We start from the raw sequence: 14,897 nt of genomic DNA on the forward strand, positions 1-14,897 counted from the left end.
TAGCATGGATGCCATTCGTCTCTTTTTGAACAATGCTGTGAAGTTTGATTTAATTTCAAGTTAATGAAAGAAAGTTTTTTATGCTCAAAGAACAATATCTTAACCTTCACAGAAAGCCTCGATTGACATCCGAGAAACATTATAAACCAAACGTTCATCCTTCTGCCGCTGGATTTAGTTCCCAAAAATCTTCTCAGTACGCGTGGTGGTTTCTATAATATGCAACTTTTATATCGGACGGATTAATAACAGAAACTATTTTTCAATGTTTTTCTGACGAAAGGCCAGCATGCACGGTCATTAAAAACACATTTGTAACACGTTTATTTTTGGATCAAAGATGAAAACGTTCTAGAAAATAGACTTCGAACAGTACCTCAAAACTGCTTTTCAAGCAATGTTTCCTTCAAGATTCCTTACCGTTTCAAATTTTTTGGATGATTTTGGCAAAAGGATATTTTCTGACCTCCTTCACATGATCATTTCTATGTATGGGGATATCATGGAATCTGGTTAAGAAATTTGTGGATAATGTTGCCTAACTTTCCTTAATATTCTTCTATCTTCTCCCCATTTTCTACCCTTTTTGTTCCTGGATCAAATCAATGACCGTTGAACATTACAAGGCGGAATTCTACAGTTTGCTACACCATGCACCGCATTACATGGAAAATGGGATAAGGAAGGCTATCAAGTTTGTTCATGAATCAAATTTGGGTATTTTCTAGGCAACTTTATCTACTGAAGCTACAGACAGTGGTAGTAACATCACCAAAACTAAAAGTAGATTCGGATATGAAGTTACCAATCCAAAGAAATGATAAAGAAAAGAGATTCAGAGAGGAACCTTGAAAATAAAATTCATCTTAGAAAACCTTGGGAAATAGTATCAGGTGGGCGCCGCAGGGAGGGAGAGTTTTATTAGTCATTTCATATTTAGTTGTAGAGGCCATGTAGGACATATAGCACAAAACATAAAGAACAGTTACCTGAATCTTTTTTCCCGTAATGTGCTCTATTAGAAACTAAGCAGATTACATACCAATTCCCGTTCACTGTAATCATGTCTAATAAATTTCTGTCCAGCTATATTAATTCTATGTACCCTCAAATAATCTTAAACATCCACTTGTAATCTTCTCTTCAATAGCTGATAATTCTACATTCTCTTGTGGATATATAGAAATATACACGAGTTTAAGGTAATACACATAAATAAACAAGATTAATATCTCCAAATACAAATAATTTTTCTTGGGGAGCAATAATGTGACATAAGAAGCAATAGAAAAATCCTAAAAAAATTTAATTGAGCTAATAATCAAACATACGGGGCAAAGCATGAGTATGGAAATTTTGTTCTGAATTTCAATGGATAGAGTAAAGAAAATTAAGGAAGTTAACTTTCAAGTGGTTACTGCTCATTTTTCAGTCTTGACACCGAAATGACAGCGTCAAATCTAAATATATCACCTGGTTCAAACTGTGCTTCAAGATCTTCAACACTCTGTAGAACTCTCAAATCCTTACCAACTGTTAAACATTCCTGCGATTTTGAGAGCCATTAAGAAGAAAAATGAAAAACAAAACAAAATGAAATGATTGGATTTAAGTAGAGTTCACTTCCACCGCTTTCAGAAAATCAGTAAAACTAAGCAGCAGTTCATGCAGAAGGTGTGTTATGGCCCTGGGTAAAGGATCTAGTTATAGGGCGATTGAGACTCGGTTGATCCTTCAACACGTTAAAGTGTTTGTGGCTTTTTCTGCCTTTTCCACCTATTTTTGATGGAGTAAGTTTTGAGGCTCGTTTTCTCAAGAGAACCTCACGATCTTATTACTCACGAATTTGGAATACTAATTTCATATCTTATTCCACTTCTTTTCTCCCTTAAATACAAACAGAATATTATTTTAATAAGGAAATAACGAGTAATCATGCAATAGAATAAGAAAGCACCATAAATTAGGAAACTAGAATCCTATAGTTTTAAAGCAGATTGAGGTCTTTATTCCTTGACTAAAGCTGGCTGACATCCTTAATTATTCCCATCGTTATCCCTTGACTGAAGCTAATTGATATCTCCTTATTGGGCCTCCTTGTTGGGCTGCTGGTTTGGATTGTTGCCCATTACAAGGTGGCAGAGTCAGAGGGGTAGCAGGGGCTGTCGCCCCCCTCAATTTTAATTTTTTTTATGAATGTCATTGGCCCTTCGTATTCCAAAGATTTTTATACTTAAAGTTTTGCCTACTCTCCTACAATAGCCAAGATCTGCGCCGTATGCAAGGGATTATTGCAATAAAACAGAAACATAGGCATACTGTAATATGCGACAAACTCAGCTTTCATTAAGGTGCCCATGGAGGGTTGAGCAAAGCAGTTATCTCTTTTGATTGAGGTGTCTTTTATACTTTTTGACAACAAAAATAATCCCCTTACGCTCAGAAAAATCATTTCCCTTTTAGTATTAACGCTAAAACTAGCACAAAGAATTTCTACCTTAGCCACATATTCAGCTACTATAACATTGATAACCTTCTTGATAACTTGCTCATAAACATTTGACGGTCCCAGAATTTCCAAGAGAATGTTTTTTGGTATCTGCAAGAACCATTAATTAGCTTAACAAAAGTTGGAACTAAATGAAGTGTTTCAATTACTTAAAATATAGAAACAAGGAGTTTTTCATTGTACCTACAAGAAAAGAGAGCATGATGCTCCAATTTATTAGCCATTTTACAACTTGCAAGTCAAGAGGTTGTTTCAACATAGATTAAATAAATTGTAAACAAAACTTAAATCTAAAGTTTAAGCATATTGAACATGCAAACTTGTATATGGCACTTATAAATATCACGCCGAAAGTATGCTATAGCTTCATGTTTAAATTTTTGAACAAACCATTTGGAACACGTGAAAGAAAAAAGGACATCCAGGGGAAATCCCAAATAGAAGAAAATTCAAATTGAATCATAGGTAATAGAAGCACAAGGATAACTAAGGCACATGGGCATCGTGGATCCTAGTCGTAAGACGCAAGTCTGGGTGTGTGTTTTATTGAATTAAGTGCCCTAAGGAAAAATATTATAGAATCTAAGAATATTATAGAATCTAAGTATTTGAATAGAATATATATAATTTAAAATGTACTTTACAAGTTATTTAACAACAATAAAACAAACAAATACTAGTTTATAAGCGAAAAGGAACTACGATCATCTAGCATCTAATTCTGGAGTTATTGTCCCACATTAAGGTGTGTTTGAACTGCGAACAAACCAAGGGTGAGGCGTTAAGTTCAAATCACATGCTGCATTGAAGGGCTGCACCTTAGTTTGTGTTGAGGCGCAAAGGCTAAGGATCACTCAATCTTGAGCCAAAATGTACACATTTTGGACTTTCAGTAACTGAGAATTTAATGTGTAGATTTAAGAAAACATAAGCTTCATCGACCAAAATAAATACAATCACCCCTCTATCGTAAATTCCTCAGTCTACCACCATACATTACCAAAAGGTAAAGAATGCAACTATGCAAGCATGGTGTTGCACAATGTTAATGCATGTGAACATTTTTCTTTCACAAGATACCATATAATGGCAGTAACTGTCCCTTTATCACAATATGCAACAAAATAATGATAATATAATCACAAATTTTATGTAATTAGAAACATCAACTATCTAGCGTGACAAAAGACTTTCCACATTAAAGAGATTGGAGGCTCATGTTCAAACATCTGGCATGTGAGCATTCTGTTAAACTGAACTCATAATGTAAGTTAACATAACAAAAATAATGCATGAAAAGGTTGTATAATGAACACTTGTAGAACTTACATTAGGTGTCTTCCCTGAGAGATTCCAAGCATTGAAGATAGGAGGACAAGGGTGATAAATCAGAAAAATGTTAGACAAGTATATGTGAAAATTTTAGAAACCACATGAAAATTCAAAAATAAACCGTCAGAAACTTCAGTAGATCCTTAAGAGACTTTTACAAGCATGTTTTGAACTTTTCATGATTAGTTAGGTTTCGATCGCAACCTCCCTTAACTCTTCGAAATCCTGGAATCGGCTGGGCAGCAGCAACCATTTTGGAGAACACATCATCAAAAATTTCTTGGGTTTTCGTACCAGACACCTCTGTTGTGATCTATTAAAAGCAGTGAAAGGTGGAAGAAATAAACAAAAAAGAAGAAAAGGAAGAGGTATTTACCTTTCTTCATAAACAGAGCATAATTACACCTTGTGTTTATACCATTTCGATCGCAATCACAGACAGATTTAAACAAACTAATTATAAGGACTATTGCTCAATTTGCTGTTGCAAAAAATATTGAATAAAGTAGGAATACTCTTTATGATTTAATATTAGGAAACATATTTTTCCTCAAGGTATTGCCACCTTTACATAACAGTTGTATTTGGTTGGACAGATGAAGATAACTCTTTTGAGGACCAGCGGTATGTCGGAAAAGAAGCAAAATATAAGAACATTTTTCATAGTTGAATATATAATAGTACAAGAGAAAAATCAAAATTGGGTAACAAAAAATATTTTAAAAAAACATGGAATGATAATTTTCACTTACCTTTAATTTGTAATCTTCATCAGTGTAGCTGGTTGTAACTGTGAAGTCTTCGAATGATCGAGAAGAAGCTCCATTATCTTGCACAACTAGCCAAACAATCCCATAAAGCAATGAAGGTTTCCTCTTAGAATTATCTTATAATGTGTTTGGATGGATGATAAGATTTTATTTGGGCTAACGAATTTGACATAGCGAGAAGACTTAAAGCTTGATTTCAAATATCAACGGTTGTCGCATTTTAAATTTATTATTGTAGAATAATGGAACAAAGTTAGGAATTGATTCTACTGTAAATATAGAGTAGATTAGATTAGATTATATTAGATTAATTATGGAATTTAGCTAAGATTTAGTCCTAATTTTGTGGTGATTGATTTGTATCCTTTACTTGTATAAATATTGTAGTTGGTGGAAATAAGATTTAATTCTTCTCTCAAATCTTCATGGTATCAAAGTCTACCCTCAAAACCCTAGCCTTCTTCATCGTAAAAATCAGACAGAACCTACCCTCAAAACCCTAGCCTCCTTCATACATGGCCGCTGAAACAAAAAGCCCAACTCGTGAGATGACCTTCAAAACAGAACCGACTGCAGCGGTGAACCACGCAGGAGTCGACAACTCTTCTCTGTTTATCACATGTCGCAAACTCAACGGGCATAATTTTCTCCAGTGGTCGCAGTCCGTATGGATGTATATCTGTGGGAAAGGCAAGGACGAATATCTTACGGGGGAAGTCACTGCTCCTGAGAAGACAGACCCAAAATTCAGAGTGTGGAAGATTGAAAACCACATGGTAATGTCTTGGCTAATGAATTCAATGAATAATGATATAGGAGAGAATTTCCTACTCTATGCAACCGCAAAAGAAATATGGGATGTTGTGAAGGAAACATACTCGGATTCCGAAAACACCTCAGAAACATTTGAAATTGAAGCTGCACTCCATGACCTCCGACAAGGAGATCTCTCTGTTACCCAATATTTCAACACTTTTTCTCGACATTGGCAGCAACTTGACTTGCTTGAAGTTCACTCCTGGACATGTCCTAATGATACAGAGTTGTATCGGAGAATTGTGGAGCAGAAACGAACTTTCAAATTCCTTCTTGGACTGAACAAAAATCTGGATGAAGTCAGAGGGAGAATAATGGGGACCAAACCTCTTCTAAAGATCAGGGAGGCTTTCTCAGAGGTTCGTCGTGAAGAAAGTAGGAAGAAGGTTATGATGGGAACTCAAAGCCCTGCCCCATTACTTGAAGGATCTGCCCTTGCAGCAAGAGGGCCTTCACCAAATAGCTATAGTGAAAATCGCCAGCAAAAGGGGAGACCATGGTGTGACAACTGCCAAAGACCTGGACACAATAGAGAAACATGCTGGAAACTTCATGGAAAACCAGCTGATTGGAAGCCACGTAAAACATTCAAGGAAAAGGAAAGCCGTGCCCATTATACCACTGCTGCAAAAGAGACACCAGCCCAAATTGAAAGCTGCCCCTTCACTAAAGAACAACTTGATATGCTCCAGAAACTCCTACATCAAAATCCTACGCCACAGTCGAGTAATCTAACTTCTGGAACAGGAATGTAGCCAGATAAAGGTAAATTATCAAATGCCTTTACAGTGAATAAGCAACACGGTCAACAACGGATTATTGATTCTGGAGCTTCAGAACATATGACGGGAGATAGAACTGTATTTCATGACTACAGCCCGTGTAATGAGAATTATACAGTTCGTATCGCTGATGGATCTCTCTCAAAAGTTGCTGAAATAGGTTCAGTCATGGTTGCAAAGGATATGAATCTGAATTCTATCCTTCATGTTCCTAATCTGGATTGTAATTTATTATCAATCAGCAAATTAACTCATGATCTCAATTGTGAAGCTAAATTTTTCTCCAACTTGTGTGAATTTCAGGAATTGGATTCGGGGAGGATGATTGGCAGTGCTGAGATGAGCTCCGGACTCTATTTCCTCAAGGGTGACACTCCTCGCAGAAGACAAGCTCAAAATGCAAGTTGTGTGTCATCTAAGAGCCAGCCAAACTTAGGTCCTCGTGTCAATAAGGATAGTGAAATCATGTTATGGCACTATCGTCTAGGACATCCAAATTTCTTTTATCTAGAAAAATTGTTTCCATCTTTATTTATCAATAAAAATCCCAAATATTTCAGTTGTGAGACTTGCCAGTATGCGAAACATACTCGAAGTAGTTATCCCAGAATTTCATATATACCTTCTCACCCCTTTGCCATGATTCATAGTGATGTATGGGGTCCCTCAAAGGAAAAAAAAATATAACAGGAGCTCGGTGGTTTGTATCATTTGTAGATGATCACACCAAATTGACTTGGGTATTCTTATGAAAGAAAAATCAGAAGTTGGTCAAATTTTTCAAAATTTCACTTTCAAGATTCAAACTCAATTCCAAACCAAAATCCAACACTTGTAAACTGACAATGCCAAAGAATATTTCACTTCAGCTCTTGGAAACTTCCTCTTGAGTCAGGGAATAATCCACCTAAGTTCTTGCGTTGATACCCCACAACAAAATGGGATTGCTGAGAGGAAAAATAGACATTTGTTGGAGGTAGCAAGGTCTCTCATGTTCTCCACTCACGTGCCTAAACATTAGTGGGGGGAAGCAGTTCTTACAGCCACATACCTCATTAACCGAGTGCCATCCAGAATCCTTAATTTCCAAACACCTCGTCAATCCCTTCTCCAAGTCTTTCCACATACAAAAATCATCTCAAACTTGGATCCAAAAATATTTGGGTGCTCTGCATTTGTTCATATACATCAGCAACATCGCAGTAAATTGGACCCCAAATCCATCAAATGTATCTTCATAGGGTATTCCTCACACCAAAAAGGATATAAGTGCTACTCTCCGATTACCAAAAGGGTTTATAACTCTATGGATGTAACATTTTTTGAGCACCAATCCTTCTATACCAAAACTGTTATGCAGGGGGAGAATTTGAGAGTATATCAGTTTTTTGAGACCATAAATCTTGAGGATCACTCACCATTATCTTCCACTCCTTCACCTTTCAGTTCTCTGCCCATTATCAGTTGTCAATCTGAAGTCATTGATAAAATTTCAGACGTACCTGAAAGTCATCTTTTTACAACCCCATCTAAAAATCAGATTCCTAGCCATTCTCAAACAACGCAAACTGCAAATAATGAGCTTCATGTTTACACGAGGAGAAGAAGACCCGAGAGGATAATAGAGCAGCCAGCTCTTCCCACATTTGACCAGGAATCTCAGCCGAGTTCAAGTCCTTCTCAAAGTCACTCAGGTACAGAAGCTACTGGTCAGTTTGGTCTTGAAAATCCAGCACCTTATACTGATGATTTGAACATTCCAATTGCTTTGAGGAAAGGTGTTAGAGTGAGCACTAATCATCCTATATGCAGATTTGTTTCTTATGATGGATTATCTCCTTCCTATCAAGCTTTTGTCACTACGCTTGATAGTGTAGAGATTCCCAATTCCATCCAGGAGGCCCTGGAGACTTCAGAATGGAGAAAGGCAGTCAATGAAGAAATAAAAGCTTTGGAAAAGAATGGCACATGGGTTATCTCTGATCTTCCTCATGGAAAGAAACCGGTTGGATGTAAGTGGATTTTCACCATTAAACACAAGGCCGATGGAAGTATTGAGAGATTGAAAGCTCGACTTGTAGCCAAAGGGAAGCTATCAGAGACTTGTAGGACGCCTTATCTACCTCTCACATTCTCGACCTGATATCGGATTTGCGGTTAGTGTTGTAAGTCGATTTATGAACAATCCAAGAGAAGAACACATGGAAGCTGTGAAGAGAATTTTGAGATATTTGAAAATGACACAAGGGAAAGGACTGCTGTACAAAAAGAATAATGACAGAAATGTTGAAGTTTTCTCAGATGCAGATGCAGATTGGGCAGGAGACATATCAGATAGGCGGTCAACATCTGGATATTGTTCCTATGTTTGGGGAAACCTTGTGACTTGGAAAAGTAAGAAACAATCTGTAGTTTCAAGAAGTAGCGCAAAAGCTGAGCTTAGATCTCTGACTCTGGGTGTTTGTGAAGGAATATGGATACATCGATTGCTGGAAGAATTGGGGATATCTACAGGAAAACCTATCAAGATGTTCTGTGACAATCAAGCTGCCATCAGTATTGCAAAGAACTCTGTGCATCATGATAGAACGAAACACATCGAGATAGATCGACATTTCATTTCAGAAAAAGTTGAGAAGGCAATTATACAATTGATCCATACTACTACAAAATCACAAACAGCGGACATACTCACTAAAGCTCTTCCAAGAACTAACTTTGAAGAACTTAGTCACAAGCTGTGCATGTACAATATCTATGCCCAACTTGAGGGGGAGTGTAGAATAATGGAACAAAGTTAGGAATTGATTCTACTGTAAATATAGAGTAGATTAGATTAGATTATATTAGATTAATTATGGAATTTAGCTAAGATTTAGTCCTAATTTTGTGGTGATTGATTTGTATCCTTTACTTGTATAAATATTGTATTCGGTGGAAATAAGATTTAATTCTTCTCTCAAATCTTCAATTATAATTATAATAAAGAGTTTAGATTGAGAGATCATGAATGTAAAATTCTCAGAGATCAAAATTATTCAAACAATCCAAACACAGCATTAAACCATTCAAATAAAAAATACCGTACTTTCATACCTGGTGATACGGCCTGAAGAGAGAATTTATCGGTAGTTCTGCATAAGGGAAAAAATTATTGACACTTGTCATTCATCAAAACATCACATGAACTCATGTTCTCGTAGGCATACAAAATTTTTTAATATAGCCAGAATAACAGACTCCACGCAGAATTCAGTGTAGTTTACGTATAAAAATTAGGTATTAGTCCAACAAAGAGCAACCAACTTCTAGTGAAAGATGAATTCAATGCCAAATGGCCAGGATTATAGTTAAAACCTATTGGCCAGACTATTTAGCTTAATAATACAACAGATTTTCATGTATTTGTTTTCAAATATGAATCTCTGAATAGATTAATTGTCACAAGAACTTTGATCAATTATCTTATGGTGGTGATCGTGATAAGGACTGACGTTTGCTTTGACCAAATCAAAGGATACAGAATGATCACATGAATTATTCATATTCTTATTCCGATGAATGATGACTTTATTCAAGAAAAATTTTCTCACTTCATCACTTTTATGCTCCAATTTTAGACAAAGGAGCAAAATATAAATATGCATTATTGTTCAAAGTTCAAAAACAAAAAAGAGGAAACAAAGATGGTTGCTCATGTGAAGCAATGACAATTAAAGGTGAATTTGAATTTGACAGACTAAAAATCAAGAATTACCTCTCTTGAAGTTGATACGCACCATATCCTACTTTTAGAGAAAAGCATTTTCTTTTACACCACTGATATGGAATGAAGACATCTTCCAATTGCCTCGAAACAGTGATTATCTGTTCAATAAACCTAAGTTTGTTTGTCAAAATCGTAACTAGCAAAGAAACTTCATGTATGCTCATTGTTCAAGCAGTTTCATGATTATTTTCATTAAGAACATGTAATTTTTATAAAACTCAGACAGAAAATATGAATAAATATATGGCTCACCACAAGAAGACAACATTCTGTGAGCAACAAGTTTTACACAAAATATAGTGAACATATCATACAAAATAAATGAGACAGGCAGAAATAAGGATTAAAAAGAATGCCTATGCCGTCAGAGACCATGGTACACTACAATCAAGAAAAAAAAAAGTCAACTTGAGCACAAACCCAACCCGCCAAAAAATAAAAAAAATTCAAAAAAAATATGAAAGAAATTTTAAAAAATCATATATAAACAATTAGAAATGATATACATATTTAAAAATTCATTAAGCATACATAAATCATTATAAATAATAAATTTTCAAAATTGAGCAATTATACATAAATTATTATAAATCATATAATTTTTTTAAAGTTTATCAATCATATATAAATCATTTTAAATAATATAAATCATTCAAAACTTATTAACCATACATAAATTATTTAAAATACTAATTAAAATTTAATTTTAAAAAACACTGGTGGGCCGGCCCGCCCCACCTTGGCCGCGGCCCAAACAGGTCAACCCGTTTAGGCCCAGCTCTAAACGGGCCACCACTAACACAACCCAACCGGCCATTTTTTAATGGCGGGGCGGATTGGCTCGACGAGCCAAACCTGAATTGACGACTCTACTCACTAGTAAAAAATTAAGGATTCTTACGACACCTGCACAATACAAAGTCCAACCCAACTAATATCAAAAGGTGTCATAAATACATAATTGTTGTTGGAAAATCTTATTTAAATGACAAAATAGAAAACAAAAAGAAAGAGATGCCTTTTAAAAATACAAGGCTAGAATCCTTGATATTTATTTCAGAATGTCAAATAATCGGTCAAGTCATTGAGGCACAGAACAAAAGAAGAAGGAACTTGATGACTAAAGGAAGCTTGGCATGCATACAAAGTCTTTCTGCTTTAAGGAAATTTGTTGGCACTATCGAAAACACTCTAAATATCTAACATTTCTGCAGATCGGTTCCTCCTCTTCAAAATATTTTGAAGATAAATGTTTCTTCATGGTCAGTAAACCGCATAGTTAGGCCGAAAATAGCTGGTTCACCGCTTTTAATTACAGCATAAAATGCCCAACTAAATCATTTTCAATAAAAAAAACCACGAATCAGATTGGCATTCATAGTAAGATGAAGATGCTGACATCAATGTCTCAAAACCCAATCTGGTGGAGGATAGCACCCTTTCAGTCTCATCCAACATGAGGTCATTTTTAGTTTTGCCCTCATTCATTTTTCAGCCCCAATTACCAAGTTAAACTTCCTTAAAAACAGTCATGCCTGAGCAATACTCCATCTCCAGCATCCATATAAGCTTTGTTAAGTTTTCATTTTTCTATTGCCCATCCAGCTTAGTGCATCAATTCATAACCTTGGCTGAACTCCAACACAACACAACTATCCTAAAAACAAGGAGTTAATTCTAGTACTTCTACATGGAGTTCTTCTAAGTGCAAGAAAAATGCAGATTCCTACTGCTACATTTTTCAAAAACCCAAAAGTTTCCTATTTATTGAAAATCATAACAAAATCCAACAAGTCGAAATTTTATAAAATAAATTATTGGGAATTAACTAGAGTTCTCTTCTTACATATTTATCATACAGACAGCAAAAACTCAAATTTCAGACCACGCGAAAATAAAATAACCTTTATATTGTATTTGGGTGAAAGGATTTATATTTTTTGTGAAAATCCACTACCATTCTTGATACAAACGCATAAAAATAACGAGAGAGGTATTTCAAATCTACTCAATCTAAGTTTAAATGCACCTGAACTTATGGCGCAACCAAAAAAACTCAAATTTAACGTTTAGCTCAAATAAAATAACCACCAACTAAAACCCCAAATCCGGCATGCATAAGTAGATTAATAGCCAATATCTTCTCTGAAAACCATCTCTGCTTACTCTTAATACACCACGTATAACATGAACTGCAGCTCAATCACCAATGTTGAAACCATCCAACTGAAGATTATAGTAAAAACGAAATAATGAGTACTATTAAGCTAAAATTCAAACAAACCTTGGGATAATGAGAAGGCAAAAGGGGGCGTAATTTAACGGCAACCATTTCCATACCCTAACATCTTGTCAAGTCCAGTCCCGGTTTTAAAATGGTAGATGGTTTACTGTAAATTACAATTTACTCCACAAATTATTCTCTTTTTGCACTTTGGCCCTAAAGTTAAGATTAGTTTTTATTATTATTATTATTTTTTTTTTAGGGGTGACGCCTAAACTTTCGCACTTTTCACTTACACAAGTCTACTAAAAAAAATGGAAAGAAAAACAACTAAAATAAACTCAAAAATAAATCAAATACATAATATTAGCTTGTGTTGCCTTCTAAGAAGTGCTTAGTTTATAGTGGGATGAGAACCCTACTGTGAACATCCCCACAATAGGGATGTTGTGGGGGGTAAACGCTGCCCAATTTTTAATTTTTTTCTTTTATTAATATATTTTAATTCTTTTTTTTTTCTTTATTGTTTTGGATTTTGTTTTATATTTATATCAAAATATTAATTTTTTATATTTTATCCTTTATATATATATATATATTATCTTTTTTATTTTTAGATTGTTTGTTTCCTTTTTTTTTTCATTTTGTTTCCCTCGTTGAAATTGTTAAATTCTTATGTTTATCTTTTTTTTTTTCATTCACTTTTTAAAAGAAAAAACTGTGAAATGGAAGAGAAAAACCGACGTAACAAAACCAATTTTTTTAGGTTAATCAAGTCGAACAGAATTTATGCTAAAACCAACGTAACAGAACCGAATTAAACTAGGTTAGTTTGGTCAATAATCAAATTAATCGATTTATTTTTTTCTTAACTATTTTACTAATAAAAATTATAAAATTAATAATTTAATATGAAATTTTTATCATAATAAAACATATTATGCTTGAAAATTTTAAAATAAGAAAAAGTAACAATATTAAATATATAAACATTTAACAAATACCATAAATTATATGTAAATTCTAATAAAAAAATTAAAATATAATTTTTTATAATTTCGTTAATTCGTTTAACCGATTTTTATTTTTATTTTTATACAGAAACCAAAAACTGAACCAAATTAACTGAAATATGCTAAAATTAAAACCTAAATTTCGAATTCATTCGGTTCGATCGGTTAATTCGGTTTAACCGATATAATGTTCATCACTAATTTTCTTGAAACCATTAATTTCAATATTAATTTCAATAAAGATGTCTCTCATACACATTCTTAATCATTTGTATTTTTTTTAAAAGTATAACGATGTTAATTGAAATGAAAGTGCACAATATATGAATTATTTATTTTTGTTTCCATATTAACATTAATTAGTTGGTGCATTATTATCAAGTATTTAAATGTAAATTATAAAAAGGAAAAAAATGATACAAGAAAATTTTACAATATAAAAATATATAATAAAAAAGCCAAAATTAAAGAGAGAAATAAAAATCCCAAAAAAAATTAGAAAAAAAAAACCAACAATGCAAAAAATATTAAAGACTAAAAATATATTAAAAAACAAAAAAACAATAAAATGAAATTGTGTTGCGGGGAGTAAACGGTGACGTTTACCCCCCACAGCATCCCCTACTGTGGGGATGCCCACAATAGGGGATTCAATTCCGTTTATAATCTTTAGCCCTACTATAGCTGTTCTAGCCCGTTATTGCCACTTTATTGGAAGTTTTTTCCTTGTTTTTCACCCTCCAAACATAGTCAACAATCTTCTTGTACTTGGCTTTCTTTCTCTTCTTCTTTGCCAGTGGCACCCTCGGATCCTTCTCCCTTGGCACAAATTCACGACATCTTCCATCTTCTTTGCTTGCTCGATTATAAACACCTTCTTTGTGGATGAATTTCTAGCTTCCTTGAATACAGTAAAAATTATTTTCTCACCTTCAACGCTCATCGTCAACTCTCCTTTCTTGACATCGATCTTGGCTTCAGCACTAGCCAAGAATGGTCTCCCCAAGATCAACAACATGTTTTCATCTTCCTCCATATCTAGCACCACAAATCCGCAGGAAAAATAAATTTGTAAATTTTTACCAGAACATCCTCAATGATTCCACGCGGATACGTGACAGATCTATCTGCTAGCTGCAATGCGATTGTCCTGGGTTTCATCTCCCCAAGTCTTAAACTCCTGAAAACAGACAAAGACATTAAATTAATGCTAGCTCCTAAATCACATAATGCTTTATTAAAATTAGAAGAACTAATAGTGCAAGGAATCGTAAAACTCTCTGGATCTTTAATTTTTGTGGTATTTTCTTTTGAAGGATAGCGCTGCACTCTTCAGTCAGATTCATCGTCTCAAATTCTTCCAACTTTCGCTTCCTAGGCATCACATCCTTCAATAATTTAGTATAATTTGGCATTTGCTGCAAAGCATCGACTTCATGCAACACTTCTTTATTGAATATCTACGGGTAAGGAAGCTTTGACTTTAGTGCAGATTTCTTTTCAGATCCATCCTTAGACTCCATAGGCTTGCTCTCGCTATTCACACTATCTCCAACTTCATCTTTTTCCACTGTCTTCTCCTTCTCAACTTCCTCTTTAGGCTCATCGGCCCCAACTTCTTTTCCCCTTCTCAATGTTATGGCTTTACAGTGTTTTATTGGATTCACCTCAGTGTTACTTGG

At 34.5% G+C, this 14,897-nt stretch overlaps 1 protein-coding gene across 1 annotated transcript; it reads right to left on the reverse strand.

The window, feature by feature from the left end:
• Nucleotides 1-1,177: 1,177 nt before the first annotated feature.
• On the reverse strand, nt 1,178-12,344 carry LOC140875749 (uncharacterized). Its single transcript, XM_073279535.1, has 8 exons — nt 12,263-12,344; nt 9,967-10,076; nt 9,306-9,343; nt 4,594-4,679; nt 4,046-4,154; nt 3,839-3,852; nt 2,498-2,599; nt 1,178-1,546 (listed from the first exon to the last, which is right to left on the reverse strand). The coding sequence occupies exons 1-8, from the start codon at nt 12,314-12,316 to the stop codon at nt 1,415-1,417; spliced, it is 645 nt and encodes a 214-aa protein (XP_073135636.1). The 5' UTR covers nt 12,317-12,344; the 3' UTR covers nt 1,178-1,414.
• Between the last annotated feature and the right edge of the window lie 2,553 nt (nt 12,345-14,897).

Source organism: Henckelia pumila, chromosome 1 (assembly GCF_033568475.1).
Source record: "Henckelia pumila isolate YLH828 chromosome 1, ASM3356847v2, whole genome shotgun sequence".
In the NCBI taxonomy this organism is placed as follows: domain Eukaryota; kingdom Viridiplantae; phylum Streptophyta; class Magnoliopsida; order Lamiales; family Gesneriaceae; genus Henckelia; species Henckelia pumila.